The sequence below is a fragment of the Thamnophis sirtalis genome, unplaced genomic scaffold (genome assembly GCF_051295495.1).
Source record: "Thamnophis sirtalis isolate CommonGarterSnake01/CBP01778 unplaced genomic scaffold, rThaSir2_p1.2 scaffold_1, whole genome shotgun sequence".
Taxonomy (NCBI): Eukaryota; Metazoa; Chordata; class Lepidosauria; order Squamata; family Natricidae; genus Thamnophis; species Thamnophis sirtalis.
Genome location: NW_028261381.1, coordinates 79,571,808 through 79,587,195, shown reverse-complemented (window position 1 = coordinate 79,587,195; position 15,388 = coordinate 79,571,808). Strand labels below are relative to the sequence as shown.

At 35.3% G+C, this 15,388-nt stretch overlaps 1 protein-coding gene across 3 annotated transcripts in view; it reads right to left on the bottom strand.

The window, feature by feature from the left end:
- The window catches only part of SERGEF (secretion regulating guanine nucleotide exchange factor), an 81,268-nt gene that overhangs the window by 39,783 nt on the left and 26,097 nt on the right, over nt 1-15,388 (bottom strand). For 2 of the 3 annotated variants that reach the window (XM_087717164.1, XM_087717156.1), the window contains exon 10: nt 7,376-7,412. In XM_087717164.1, the coding sequence (XP_087573290.1) occupies nt 7,376-7,412 (37 nt within the window). Of the gene's footprint in view, nt 1-7,375; nt 7,413-9,850; nt 9,932-15,388 lie in introns of those variants that run through there. The other variant, XM_087717170.1, reaches the window with a different exon arrangement.

Below are 15,388 nucleotides of genomic sequence, written 5' to 3'. Positions count from 1 at the left end.
AAGGGAAGGTAGGATGTGGTTGGAAATTACATAAAATCATTGTGTCCAACAATGGTCTCTTCATGAGGGAGCACAGTACAGCATCCTTCAAAGCTGAAGGGACAACCCCCACCTCAAAAAAAGTAAATGGTTTACTTGGTTAACTCCCAGACAGTCTGGACCAGCCAAGAGGGACCTGAATCTAGCAGAGATGGCTGAACATACAGTCTGGAAGAACACTTGTTCTAAATGGCTATGTCATTATACATTGCCTGGGTTATTCATTCTGCTTTTCCCACTTCTTCCAACTAATCAAACCGGATGTCAAAATATTTAGTAGATGAATTACCATCATGAATTTGAGAGATTCCCCTACTTGAAATAAGAAGTAAAATGATATTAACAATATTAATAATTACTATTATTTTCTACTGCAATATGAACTGTTCAAAATCATCTCAAGATATATCAATTGTTATATTGTATTCTAATAACTTTTCAAGGAGTAGAGGGGAAGCAGAGAAGCAGAATTACAGTCCAGGCTTATAACCATTTTCTCATTCATTCCTTTTAATTTTAACTTATTTTTGTTCAAGATCAATTCAGCATTTGTTATGGTGAATTGGAGCATGCTGTAAGTTCAAATATTTCATTTGTCCACAGACCACTAGTTCTTTTTAATGTCGTCAGCCCTGTAGTATCCCAGCTATATTTGGACTTTTTATAAAAGTCCATTTATTTCCATTTTCAAAGAATTACTTTCTAATAAGAAGCCTGGTACAGTACAGAAACAGATTATATTTTTGAAGACTGTAGATCCATTTGAACCTTTCTATCCCACATGGTTAACTAGAGAAGCAAAAAATGAAAACAGGACTATCAGAATATCCAGAAAAAGAATGGCTAAAAATCTTATGTGTAGACCAGGATGAGACTAGTTGGACTAGAATGGTTAGGGACCATGCTTACCATACACATATTTTATCTACATACATACACCGCAATTCTTAATCTAGGAACAACTTTTCCTCAAAAGCTTTCTGATATGATTATTTATAGGACAGAAAGCCTCTGGAGAAGAGCCAGTTCTTGTCTGAGCTTGCATGGCATTTTTATAGTGGAAGAGCTTGAACTCCTATCACTTCATCATTCATTTTGAAGAGTAAATCAGAATTCTGATAAACACGAGCTGTTCTTTGTGCCTAGTAGCAACTGTCCCACCAGGGATCTGTCAGAAGCAAAACACCCACAAAGCAGGATTTGTGACAAAATTTGTTTATGCTTCTGTCTCAGAAAAAAAAATGCCATTGATATTCCTCTAGTCACTAAGAGAGCTGAACAACATGGTATTTGCTATATAATTAAAAGAGGCGCCTTAATCAGGTAGTGTCCTGTTCTACTTTATACTATGAAATATAAAGTAAAGGTTCCCCCACACATGCGTGCTTGTCGTTTCTGGCTCTAGGGGATGGTGCTCATCTCCATTTCAAAGCCAAAGAACCAGCGCTGTTCAAAGACTTCTTCATGGTCATGTGGCCAGCATTACTGAAGGTGGAAGGCGCATAGAGTGCTCTTACCTTCCCACCAAGGTGGTCCCTATTTTTCTACTTGCATTTTTACGTGCTTTCGAACTGCTAGGTTGGCAGAAGCTGGGACAAGTAATGGGAGCTTACTCCATTACACGACGCTAGGGATTCAAACCGCCAAACTGCCAACTTTCTGATCGACAAGCTCAGTTTTTAGCCACCGAGTGTCCCTTACTATGAAATATATAAGCAGTTTAAACTTTCCTTCCAGCCACTTTCTGCAAAATCTCTCCCCAAAAGTTTAAATTTGAAAAAGATAAACCTCAACTGGTGACATTGGAGTGTTGTTTTTTAAAATCATGTGTGGAAAATTTGGCGAACCAAATGGGGAGAGAAGCAACCTTCTATCTCCTCATTGTGTCTACATTTTTCATCTCACATTAAGTAATCATGTAGGTTTCTTCTCTTTTGCTTAGTGTGATTTGCAAACGACTTCATGAATAAGCTATAGTTAGTTTAGGGCAGTTTAAGACTACCATTTGGAGTCCTATTGTTTTCTTATTGATTGTACGACTACATATGATATGCAACACATGAAGACATTGTTTGTAATTTCCTCAATTTAAAAAAAATATGTATTTTGCTGCACCCAAGCTCAATTCCAACCAATCTATGAAGATGCAAGACAACTGCAGTTCTAAAGATTTTCTTTAACACCAGTCCCAATTACTGGAGGAATTACTGTAAGAAATCCTTGTATTCTGGGGTTTGAAGTCTACACTTCTCCAAGTTGTTAAGGTTTCGAAAACGGTTATTTAGACCGTTCAACATTTCATTCTTAATACTTAAATTGATTATGCACTTAATCACTGATCTGTATTTTCACCATGCCAAGCCATTATTTTCTTACCTTTACTGCCTATGCCAGAATAGCTAGATTCATGAAAGATGTGAAGGCACCATCAAATAAAGTTAAGGGTATTCTCTGAACCCAGTAAAGTAGTCTGAATTTATCCATTGGGTTCAGACAAATCTAAAATTCATCTGATGATAGCTTTGTGATCTCAACTGTTCTAGCAAATCAGTTTCCTCAGATGACCTGAGAAACAGAGTTCTTAAAACATAGACCAGCTTTTCTCCATCCCTTTTTTATTTTATATATGATATATATATGTACGTAGGTAGGTATGTATATAAAATAAGCTTCTATATAAGAATCTCAACATTTCAGGATAGGGAAGCACTGTATATCAGGACAAAGCATGCAATTTAATCTATCATGATTAACCTTCTCAGCAATTTTCATCAACATCAGAAAATGTGGATTCAGGTAACAGAATAACATAGTTGGAAGGGACCTGGAAGATCTTCTAGTCCAACTCCTTGCTCAAGCAAGAGACCCTATATCATTCCAGACAGTAAAATCACCCCACTCATAAATTATGTACAAAATATTTATTATGGAGGAAAAAGCTGTAATAGGCTAGCTCTTATAATTTTACCTGACAGTGATACAATATCTGATTAATATCTGCATATACATTTGGTTTATTTTAATTTTACCTTTCAGTAACAGCTGTGTATATATTTGTATGTTTTGTATGTAGGTATGTTCTGATAGTTAGATCTTCCGGAACAAGAAACATGTTAATACCTCCTAACTTGTTTATAGGAGGCCAGCATGTTAAACAACTTGGCTGATATCCAAATTGCAAGGCTTTGTAAGATTATTATTGCAAAGTATCGTTACAAGATTCTAAACTGTTCCAAGTCAAACTGCATTCCATTAATATAGAATACTATGTTTATCAGTGGCTAAATAAACCATTTCTTCATCTGTTTAACTTACAGTTTAAAATCTTTCAATCTCTTTTTTCATGATAATCTAATAAACCATAAATTTACTTTCTTAAAAGCAAAATTATTCTGTGACTAGTAAAGCCTCCCTCTGTGAGAGCATGAAAGCAGAGTAAGTATTAAAATAGTTTATTGTTAGATCCTGCATCTACATAAAATACATTAATTTTAAAATGTGCCTTTTCATTGTAAATTGTACTTGGCAAAAATTCCAAAGATTTTGTTGATTATATATTTACTACAAAGCATTGACATTATGCAAATATCCATTTTTTCTCTAGAGAATTTATTTTCTTTTAATTATTGCAGTTAGAAAACATATGGTAAATATTAATTATGCATATTTATATTTGTTTAAATCTGCTTATCAGCTAAGATCCCCTGTATCTACATCTATCCTTCCTGGCATAATTCCCTGTTTGCTATGTTTTATTTTGTACTGATATTTCTCACCCATTTTATTAGTATTCTGTTTTTCTCATTTTTTACTTGTAGAATATATTTGGCTGCTGCCTAAATTAGAATGTATTATTATAATACTACTGAACAAGGATTTTGACAATAATCAAATTGAATGGTTATGTCTATCTCTTACTCAAGCATATAAATCTTGATGGCACAGTCATATAAATGCTAGACCTAAGGAATAATGTTTGGTTGTTAGGAAGAATTCCTGCTAAGTACCCTTTAAGCAAACTATGGATATGATTAGGACAGCTAGGAGAAAGAAGGAGTTGTTAACATGCTACCATGCTGATCTTTCAGGAAGCTCATACAATGTAGTCTTAGTCAAGGCAGAATTTATCATGTATAATTGATAAAAGTAATACAAGAACATGCTGTGCTTCCTTGCTGTACAGAAATGCTCTGTGCTGGGTGAAAAGATCTTGCCACTAATAGAGCATTAAATGGGAAATCACTGGAATCGCAGGAACTGGAAACAACAGGTTTTTGTCTGTATGTGAGAAATTATTAATTGTATTATTTGAGATTTTTAGCCCAAAACTTTGCTAGCGTTAGAATTTCACCTACAATTCCAATTACTTCTGGTGAGGACATGATGAGGTGAACATTCTTGAGATGGTGTTGCCACAGAAATCAATGTCCAGAAGGCAAATTCTGGCCACTTTCAATCTCTCCAGAAAAAAGGAGAGCTCAAGAGATTGTACATATGCACTCTGGACAGCTGCTTCTTGTGAGTGGATTGCAGGAACCAAAGTTTTTGTGGTAAACTCATGATTGAAGTGGCTGAGAGTCATGAGAGTTCCATCAAACTCATAGCCATTAACATTGTAGTGTATCTGGATAAAAAGTTTAGTTGAGGCTCATTTCTTTATCACTTTTGGAATTATATTTTAATTACATTTCTTCAACTATTAAGAACCTCATGAATGAAAATATATATGTCCCAAGATAATGTTGCAAGATTGAATCTGGGTCAGTCACCGAACCAGAAGTTTACTCTTCCAAGCTTTCAGACTTGTGCTGAAGCCCATCTTCAGAGAACTTCTTTCTACTGGGATATGTGCTTTGGGCTATTCTGTGAGTTGTATTTATGTGGTGCCTTCCTATTGGTTGATTAGTGTGTTAATGGCTGGCAATTGGCTGTGGTCTCCTTGTGCTGCCAAGCCCATGGCTCCTAAGTACCTGATAAGATGATGGTAAATGAGCACTTGTGTTGGTTGACAGAATTAAGAGCCTATTAAGAACCTTTACAACGTTGAGTTTCCTTCAATCCTTGAATAAAGAAGCACTAAGGACAAGATTAAGGCTTTAAAACAAGGGGATAAACAATAGTAGGATGATTAGAATCTTGATTTCAGAAAGTTATTAACAAATTAAGGGTCCAGAGAGATTTGAAAACATTTTGCAATTAATTATAAAAACCTTTCTATGGGAAAATGTGGTTTAGAAAAGAACAGAAAAAGATAGTTTGAAGGTTTGACACTAGAAGGAACTAGAGGAATTATAAATTATAAATAAAGAACATTTAAATTCACCAGACCGAGTGGCTGGTGTGCTTCCCTCCCACTAATTGGCCAAGTTTTCCATCTCTCAGGCTGGGGGGTCAAACAGTACGCCCTTCAGACAGGGTTCGCAACTTGGGAGTCCTCCTGGACCCACAGCTGACTTTTGAACACCACTTATCAGCTGTGACCAGGGGGGCATTTGCCCAGGTTCGCCTGGTGCACCAGCTGCGTCCCTACCTGAACCTGGAGGCCCTCACAACAGTCACTCGTGCCCTCGTGCCCTTGTGACCTCAAGACTGGACTACTGCAACGTGCTCTACATGGGGCAGCCCTTGAAGAGCATTCGGAGACTTCAGCTTGTCCAGAATGCAGCCGCGCGAGCGATTGTGGGTACACCTCAGTTCACCCACGTTACACCTATCCTCCGCAAGCTGCACTGGCTGCCTATTGGTCTTCGGATACGCTTCAAGGCGCTAGTCGTCACTTATAAAGCCCTTCATGGTATTGGACCTGGGTACTTGAGAGACTGCCTGCTGCCGATCACCTCCAATAGACTGATTAGATCCCACAGATTAGGCCTCCTCCGTATTCCATCCGCTGGCCAATGCCGTCTGGCAACCACCCAGAGGAGGGCCTTCTCTGTGGCTGCTCCGGCCCTTTGGAACGAGCTCCCCGTGGAGATTCGAACCCTCACCACCCTCCAAGCCTTCCGCAAAGCCCTTAAAACCTGGCTAGTCTGACAGGCCTGGGGCTAATGAGTCTTGTCCCCCCCTCGAAAGGTATGGTTGTTGTGTGCTTTTAAACTATGGTATTGTTTTGTCTGTCTTTTTGTTCCTTATTTGTACCCTTTCCCCTTGACTTGGTTGTGAGCCGCCCTGAGTCCCCTTCGGGGAAAAGGGCGGCATAGAAATATAATAAATTCAATTCAATTCAATTCAAATCAAATCACTAATACAGAATGCAGCAAAACATTTTAACTCTGGATGAATTCAAGGATATTTGGAAAGAATGGATTCAGAAGTTAATCTTAAAATTGTCTGTTATGGAAAAACTGGATTTAAATGAGATTATTAAAGAGGAACAAATTTTACTAGATAATACCCAGACTGAGGCAAATTCAAACCTGGATTTATTTATTTGTTTGTTTGTTTAATATTTCATATTTCTTAACCACCCATCTCCCTCTGATTTAATAATGACGAGTTATAAGAATGTGAAAAAAGATGTTACAGTGGGTATACAAATGAAATGGCTGGTGTCTTAATAATTAAAAGAATATACAAATAACAAACTAAAAAAATGACTGGGAAAATGTTCTTATTTTGGATTTATAAAAGAGATTTGTTAAAGGATTTTCAGAGAAGAAACAAAAAGAAAAGAAAAAGAAAAGAAAAGAAATCAAGTTCTGATAACTTGATTTAAGTTATAACTTGATTTAAATAAAGTGTTTAAATATCAAGATTGTTAACACCAAACAGAAATAATACAAAGTTGGTTTATTTAATCAATATTAAAATATTTCAGGTAGCCCAAACTTTAATGGCTTTTTGCTGACTACGACTGAATGACAAAACTCCAAAAATCTGGAAAAAGATATTTTTTGTTGCATTTTTCGAATAAGTGATAATTTGTACATAGTAAAGGGGAGGAATATATATAAAGGGAAGATATATTTTCTCAAGCCTTTATAAACTGCTGCTAACTAGGAATGTAGCAATGTCAGGTTTAAAAATTTGTTTATAGAAAAGAGATGAGATCTAGGAATAAATGATTGTTCGTTGTATTCTCAGAGAACATTTGTATTTGTCACAATGAAGGGAGAAGTCAAAATTTACTATATTATTTCTTCTTCTGTTCTATTTCTCTTTATGTTTTCTTTTCCGCACTTTCTATCCCTTTTTTCATTCTTCTCTACTTTTTTAATTTGCATTAGTTCCAGAATATATACCTTAGAATACTTTCTAAATAATTTGGTGTACAATTGGCATACAACTAAAAGAGAAAGACTTCAGAACATTAAATAAAAAATATCATACTACTTACCAACTATTGCTAGATTGTGCTCTGAACCACATGCAATCTGCAAAATAAATGATAAGAGAATAGTAAACTGAAATACTAAACAAAAGAATGCATTCCGAATGCACAACTTTAAAATATTATATATTTTACATTATACTTTGATGATAAAAAATAAACTTGGTACTGCCTCTCATCTTGGGGATGATATATAGCAATTATATCACAAGTAATACTTTTTGCAAAGGTAAATCCAATCTCAAGGCCAACACCACACAACGTATAAAAGAATACAAAATTGCAATCAAGGAAGTTTGCAGGAAAGTGCTTCATAATGAGTGCAGGCAAATAAATAGGCATACATATATCTATATCTATATCTATATCTATATCTATATCTATATCTATATCTATATCTATATCTATATCTATATCTATATCTATATCTATATCTATATCTATATCTATATCTATATCTATATCTATATCTATATCTATCTATCTATATATATGATTTTTATTAGATTTATATATATATATATATATATATATATATATATATATATATATATATATATATATATATATATATATCTTAAACTTTATCAATTTTGTATGCCACATTAATTGCATATGAGATTCTTGATAATTAACAGTAACCATAATACATAACTTTCAAATTTGACAAAATTAATAAATTGCAAAAACTGACAACCATATTAAGATATTTAGTCATTCCCCTAAAACTTTCTAAAACAACTCTGTCTTTACCAACTTCATGTGCTTCCCTCATCTTTGACAATGAAGGACTACCACTAATTTCTTTCATGATGTTGATCCTCTCATGAGTTGATCCTCTCATGAGTTGGTACCTACAAGTGAAGCCATTTGAGGCCTTATAGGTTAAAAACAGCACTTTGAATTTTGTGGAGATACTATTAGTTCTGCAATATATGCAATATATTCAAACATATGGTTTATGGTTTTTATAATACAGTTTTTAGTGTTCTTGTGACCTATCCAGAGTATTTTTTTAAAGATGGGCAGCTACACAGATCTTACACAGTAAGCATAGATAGTCCTTAACTTACAAACATTCATTTAATGACTATTCAAAGTTTCAGAGGCGCTGAAAAATGTGACTTATGGCCATTTTCCAGTTACAACCAATGCAGCATCCCCTGGTCACATGTTCAAAATTTGGAGGCTTGCCAACTGGCATGTAAATATGACAATTGCAGTGACCCAGGGTCATATGATCACCTTTTGCAATCTTCTGACAAGTAAAGTCAATGGGAAAGCCAAATTCACTTAACAACTGCCGCTAAGTTGGTGTTACTAATTTAGTATTACTACCATATTTTTCAGACTATAAGACGCTCAGAAGTATAAGATACACCTAGCTTTTGGGGAGGAAAACAATGGAAAACAAATCTGCCTCTGCCTTGCAGCATAATAAGACATTTGCTTGTTCTACATATTTTTTTCCTTAGAACTACAAGCACAAGATTATAAACTTAGCCTTCTTTGACAATGTAGTTTATTTTTTTTCCATTTCCTTGCTCTCATTTTTTTTTCTGAATCCATCTTTGCTATCTAATTTTCTATTATTCTGTCTACTGGATAACCACCAAAAATATTTTAATTTCTTTATGTGTGGGCTGCCCTACATTTGCAAGATTATGAAACTCTGATATTTTTTTCTATGAGTAAAATAAAATAATCTATTTTTCTACAACAATATATCTCTTCAATTGATCTGAAAGAACTGTCCAAGGTGTTTGAAAACTAGGAAAACTAAACCTCTGGTCTTGGATCTTGCAGTGATAGAAGCATAAATCTACATGTCTTTTACAGCTTTGGATTTCCCACCTCAGTCCAAATAAGTCCACTTAAGAAAGCAAGGAAGAATCCAATGAACAATTTCATCAATTTTTAAAGTGTTCATTTTTCTTTTCATTTTTCATTTTAACATTACACCATAGTGATGTTATATCATATTATTAAGACAGTCACTGTTTATTTATTTTTATTGCTAGTTAATAACCCAGCATTGTCCAGGTATTATTTATTTATTTATTTATTTATTCATTCATTCATTCATTCATTCATTCATTCATTCATTCATTCATTTTTTCATTTATTTATTTATTTATTTATTGGGGAGGAAATGTCTGAACCAAATGTAATTTCTAATGTTGGTTTTTCCCCCTTACCAGGGGGAGCCCCCTTGTAGAGTACTGTGAGGCCATTACCATGGCAACTCCAGTGCGCTGTGCAGCAGAAGCCATTTTACAACAGTATAGTAGAAGCCATTTTAAGGCACAACAGGCTGTATCATAACAGAACACGCACCCTGAGGGGCATTAGGGGTGTCTTACCCCCACAGTATTTATTTCCAAAGTGTAAGTCAACTGTGTACCAAGTTTGGTTGAAATTGCTCAAGGCGTTCCAGAGTTATGCTGGAACATACACACACAGCCATTAGGGGTGTCTTACCCCCACAGTATTTATTTCCAAAGTGTAAGTCAACTGTGTACCAAGTTTGGTTGAAATTGCTCAAGGCGTTCCAGAGTTATGCTGGAACATACACACACAGCCATTTTTTATATATAGATTAAATTAAATTTATATGCCCCCCATATCACTATCCAAGTAACTTAGTTATTGTTAGCTTGTTTAAATAGAATAAAACAAAATATTAATACATATCATTCAATTTTCTGAGATCCATAACTTACATGTTTTGTTCATCCTATGAAAAATCTGCATACGAGATGTTGACAAAAGACAGTTTATCCTAGAGCAGCTGTTAAATTATTGCAGCTATTATAGTTATTGGCTTCAAATCTTATTTTAAATATGGTATATCCAGTGACTCCTTTAAAAGTTTTCTTTTTGCTTTTGACAGCATCCTATTGACTTCTTTCTTGCATTGTATTCTCTCTTTAGGACAAGCAAGAATCAGATGGTGGGTGTAATTATTCTGGCCATGACTTGGTTTACTAGACTCACAGACAAAGATTATATATAGAAAGCTGCATAACTTAAAACAGCTGCTCAAACCAAGCTTATTTAATAGGAAGTATGGATGTTGAATAGCCAGACTGGCATGGAGATGGGCAACAGCCAAGAGTTTTGCAGTATTTAGGCAAAAAAAACCCAATCTTCCTAGCCAAAAACCTTAGAAGAAATTATAGCTACTTTCAGATAAATTAGGAATACTGATAGCTATAGGCACACACAACCATATGAGTTAATTCTATGTGGAAATACTCACCCCACTGAGAAATTCCCCTGATTGCAAAAGGTTAAAAGATGAGCAGGATTTTTTTTAAAAAGTCCGTATCTTTCCCCTCATGAATACATGCCATTCCGATTATCAGTAATTGCTAACATGACGCTTAAAGATAAATATGTGTTATGGTGAGATTTTAGCAGAATTGTCATGCTTCAAAGCCCAGAGCAGATTTATATTTCTCAGCAGCCTTTCTGATCTTGTTTTCCAGATCTGTTTCATAACAATCCTATCACCCCTAGACTGAGGATGATTTGCTGTGTAGTCCAAGGGGGTCTAATGGGCTCTGGGCTAGGACGGGCTGACCTCACAAATCTTCTTCAAGTTCTTTTAACTGTTTTCACAGCACCAACACTGTCACCAACTTTTTGTACAAAGAAAATAGCAAAATCCATTCTTTTCTGTTCAACTTCAGGGCGACTGCCCTTTGGTGCCTATAAGACCCGGCTTGCCAACAGATGCACTGAGCCTACAGAAAATGAAGGAAGAGGAGGCTTGTTTGGTTGTGTTTTTAGCTATTGAAAAGGATAGTTTCTCCATGATCCAGGCAACACCATTAAGAGCTATATTGTGGCAACATGTTTCCCTAATCTGCAGTGTCTGTGAAGCAGAACCCATATGGTGGAGGGGTTGCACACACAATACACGTACAAAAGCAGCAGTTTCCATAGCAACCAAGCCACAGCAAAATGCATCAGGATAGCTCTTCACCCTCTTACCAATTATTGGCTAGCATTGTATGAATCAGCTGACACCTAGTGTCTGTTCGAAATACTCCTGCATGGAACTCTTTCCAAGCACTTTCCTACAATCTGTTAAAATCTTCTCCTATGAAAAGACAAGGGAACATTTGGTTTTCCAAGCCCCCTTCCTCCAAAAGAAGAAGGAAGTAGGAGATAGCTGATAATCATTTATGCATACGGGCCTTCACCAAGCAGCTTCTATAAGGGTGCCAAAACTTGTATAGTTTATTCCACAGATAAGCAAAACCACAGCCAGTTTCTACTCGGAAGGTAATTAGTATAAAATTGTTCAAAACCTGGTAAAATTAAATGCATCCAGATAATCTGATCCTGAGCTTTAAAAATTGCAGAGAGTGTCCAAACATGGGATTATTTCTGAGGAAACCTCTGAATAAATAACATTCTAAGAGTAAAGCAGTATTGCTGAAATTTCATGTATTGGCAAAGCTAGCTTCCCACTCCACCCACATACAGTTTTGAAGAGTTGAAAACATTATTTCCCCCCAAAGGAAAATAGAACAGAAAAAAAAATCTTCAATTTCCCTTCTAAATGGGCTTTATAACAAATGAAAAATCAAATGAAAATAAAAGAAGTTATCAAAATGTTTGCAGACTCAATAGAAGAGTTTCAATCAGTACAGATTTCAGAATTAAGTTGATTTCATTAAAAAAAAAATACAATTGGAGAAAAATCTGAGATTACCAGGTTGGATATCCAAGAAAACAAACTAATGGATCACTTGATTGATTGATTCATTCATTCATTCATTGAAATACAATGACCAGGTTAGAATTATCTTTCTTTGGGCACATTATGCAAAGACCCAGCTCTCTGGAAAAGGCTCAGAAGAAAAGTGAATGGACTCAATTACGGTAGCAAGGAGTTGGTGGAGACTTGAAAGAACAGGTTAGGGATAGATCATCGTGGAGATGGAAAGTCCAGGAAACTGGACTTTCTTTGTTTTTTCTTGAAGACATTTTGCTTCTCATCCAAGAAGCTTCTTCAGTTCTGACTAAATGCCGGAGAATGGAAAGATTTTGTTGTATACTGAAAGAAAGTCCTCGCAGTTACGAATGACAGCTCGGTAGCAGCCAGGCGCGTCTTAGCCAATCAGACGCGCCTGTCAGTTGCCGAGCTGCTGGTATATAAAGGCAGGCTCTTCCAACTGTCAACTGATTCTTCAACTGGCAGCCGAACATACCAGTCTACCTGGAACTGCTTCGCTGCTTCTTCTCCACAGACTACTGGTCTAATCTTTGTTACAATTGTTTCTACCGTGCTCACAGCCAGTCTTCCTTAGATAATTTGTTAATAGTTACTGTTATATTAAATTGGTTACAGCGTTACCGAACCAGAGCCTATGTCTTCATTCTTAAATTACAATAGATTTATATTCCTATTCTCCACCATTCAGTCAGAACCAAAGAAGCTTCTTGGATAAGAAGTGAAACGTCTTCAAGGACAAACAAACATGCCTCTTGAAAAAGCACCTTTGTTACAACCATGACTTAGATGACTGATAATCTCCATAGACATCATCATATGGGGAAAATCTATTTATGTGGTCGCTAGGAGTCAAAAACTACTTGATGGCACATAATCAAACCATTAAATTAAATTGTTACTAGCCTGTTAGGAATGGCTATATGAAGATTGCGGAGCACTACCTGCTGCATTCATACAGATGCAGAGATTTTCTTCCTCAAGCAACTCTATTTAATTCAAATCCAAAATAACATCAGCCTACTAAATTTGGGTTTAATCATCCAAGGGAAGGCAGGATTTTTTGTCAAATAAATTGCCTCCTTTTTAACTTTTTATCAGTAAGCATAATACAACAGATGGCTGCACACACACAAATGCACAACTTTGCAAAGTTTGGGCACATCCAGGGGATAATGGAGGAATTTGTAATTGCTTATTTCTGAGTAAAGAATCCAATTTTCAACTGCTGCCATCAAGATGCTTGTGAAATGCAATGAAGTCTGGGGGGGGTTGGTTTTTTTGTGGGGGTATTGACATGATTTGAGTTCAGAACAAGGGATAATTAGATCAAACGTTTTAAGAACTGCTGACCTAGAATAATAACATCAAAATTTCATTGGAAATGCTCTTTAAAAAATAATGTCTACCCATGACAGTGACCATGCTAAATCAAACAGTCCTACTCTCCATTGTACAAATAATTAATGAAAGTATGTTTCAGTACTAATACTATCTACACAAAAGACTCACAACAAAAATTGGTTATATTTCATGTGTGAGTTACATCAGCTAAAATCTGTTGATATGGGCATGATAAAAATTCTACTACTAAATAGCATAAATAAATTATATGTTTGTGGGTGTATATGATACCTTTAGAACAACAATTGTATTTGCCAATGTGTCTTGGTTTATTCAGTTAATAAATAATGTAGTAACATACTTAATGTTAGCCAAGTATGGATGCATACCTTTTCAAACAGAATTTTTTGAAAGTTCAAAACAAAAAATGAAACTGCATTCATGGCCTATGAAATGGGCTATATTTTGATAGACCAAGACAATTATCAAACCTCACTCAGCTAAATCAAAAGCAAAAAGCTCCGCTGCTAATATTTTAAAGCTTTGTTTCAAACAGATTAGCCATTGCAGTGGCCTATGGCACATTTTCTATTCTGAAAGGCTTTAAAAAATAAATCAATGAAGGTTAGTAGCCTACAAAACATTTTAGCCTCCTGGAGGCTTGTAAAGAAGCAATAAAGCATTCTATAATATTTTCCACATCATTTAGTTGTCCCCACAAACCAAGGCTATCGTGTCTTAATTCCAAAGAGAAGAAACTTAAATTCCATTTCAGTTTCCCCAGGAAAAGTTTCTTCTCTTATAAGTTATAGCAGTCTTTCCATCTTTCTTCCCTATCCATCTCAATGTATCTCAATCCCTCCTCATACCATGAGTGAATTCAGAGAAGGAATTTGTGGCGTTAACAGCCTCATACCGAAAGGCTATAAGACAATACAAGTAATTCTCATTTATTTTATTTATTTGTTTATTTATTTTCTATAGCAGACATCTCAATCCAACTGTTGAGCAACCACATTTGGGACTAGTCACTTGGTCGTTAACTGAAGCAGCTGTTAAGTGACAGCAAAATTATATTTATTATCTTATTTCAGCTTTCTTTCATTGTGCAGACCTGCAAAGTTTGTAAATAAAAGGATTGGTTATAAAATTACTTTTTTCATCACTGTCAGAATTGTGAATGAATGCAAGACTTCCAAGAACAGCAGTGGCAGACTGAACATGGGTCCGATTTTTGCCAATTCATAGATTAGCCTCTCAGAATTCTGAAGATATATCCAGCAGAAGATAACAGAAGAACAATTGATTTTATTGGATTAAAACAGAGACTGAGACTGACTTGAATGTGGATTTAGAGTTTTAAAAATATGCTGGATTACAAAAATGACATGAAAAAAGATTCCAGGATGGATTTACAAATGAAGTTAGCTGGTGTCTTTATAATTAAAGGAGACATAAAAATAATAAGTAAGAAGAGTGCCTTGGAACTCTTGGATTTACAAAAGGAATGTGTGAAATCAGGGAAGCTGTTTCTGAGAGGAGATGAAGATAAATTATTCAAATTGTTCCTGAAAGGAGATAGGAAAAAAAAATAAGAAATCAGCCTATGGGATACTGCTCGACAGGCTTAAAATAAGCTTTTAAAAGTAAACAGAAGCTCTGCAAATTGAATCTATTTGATTGGGGTTAAAATACATGTGTTGTGGTTCCTGGTAGCTATTAATGGAATTTCTTTTTGGCCAGCTGAATGACAAGGTTTAAAAATCTGTTTATAAATGGGGAGATATTTACTTTGCTTTATTTCTTTGATTAAAAAATGGGTTTTTTTAAAAGTTAAAACTTATTTGTTAACATTTTGGCTAGCTCTTAGTAAACTTTTGCTAATTAGTAATGAATATTTTTTTATGATTTGATTATCAATAAAGGAT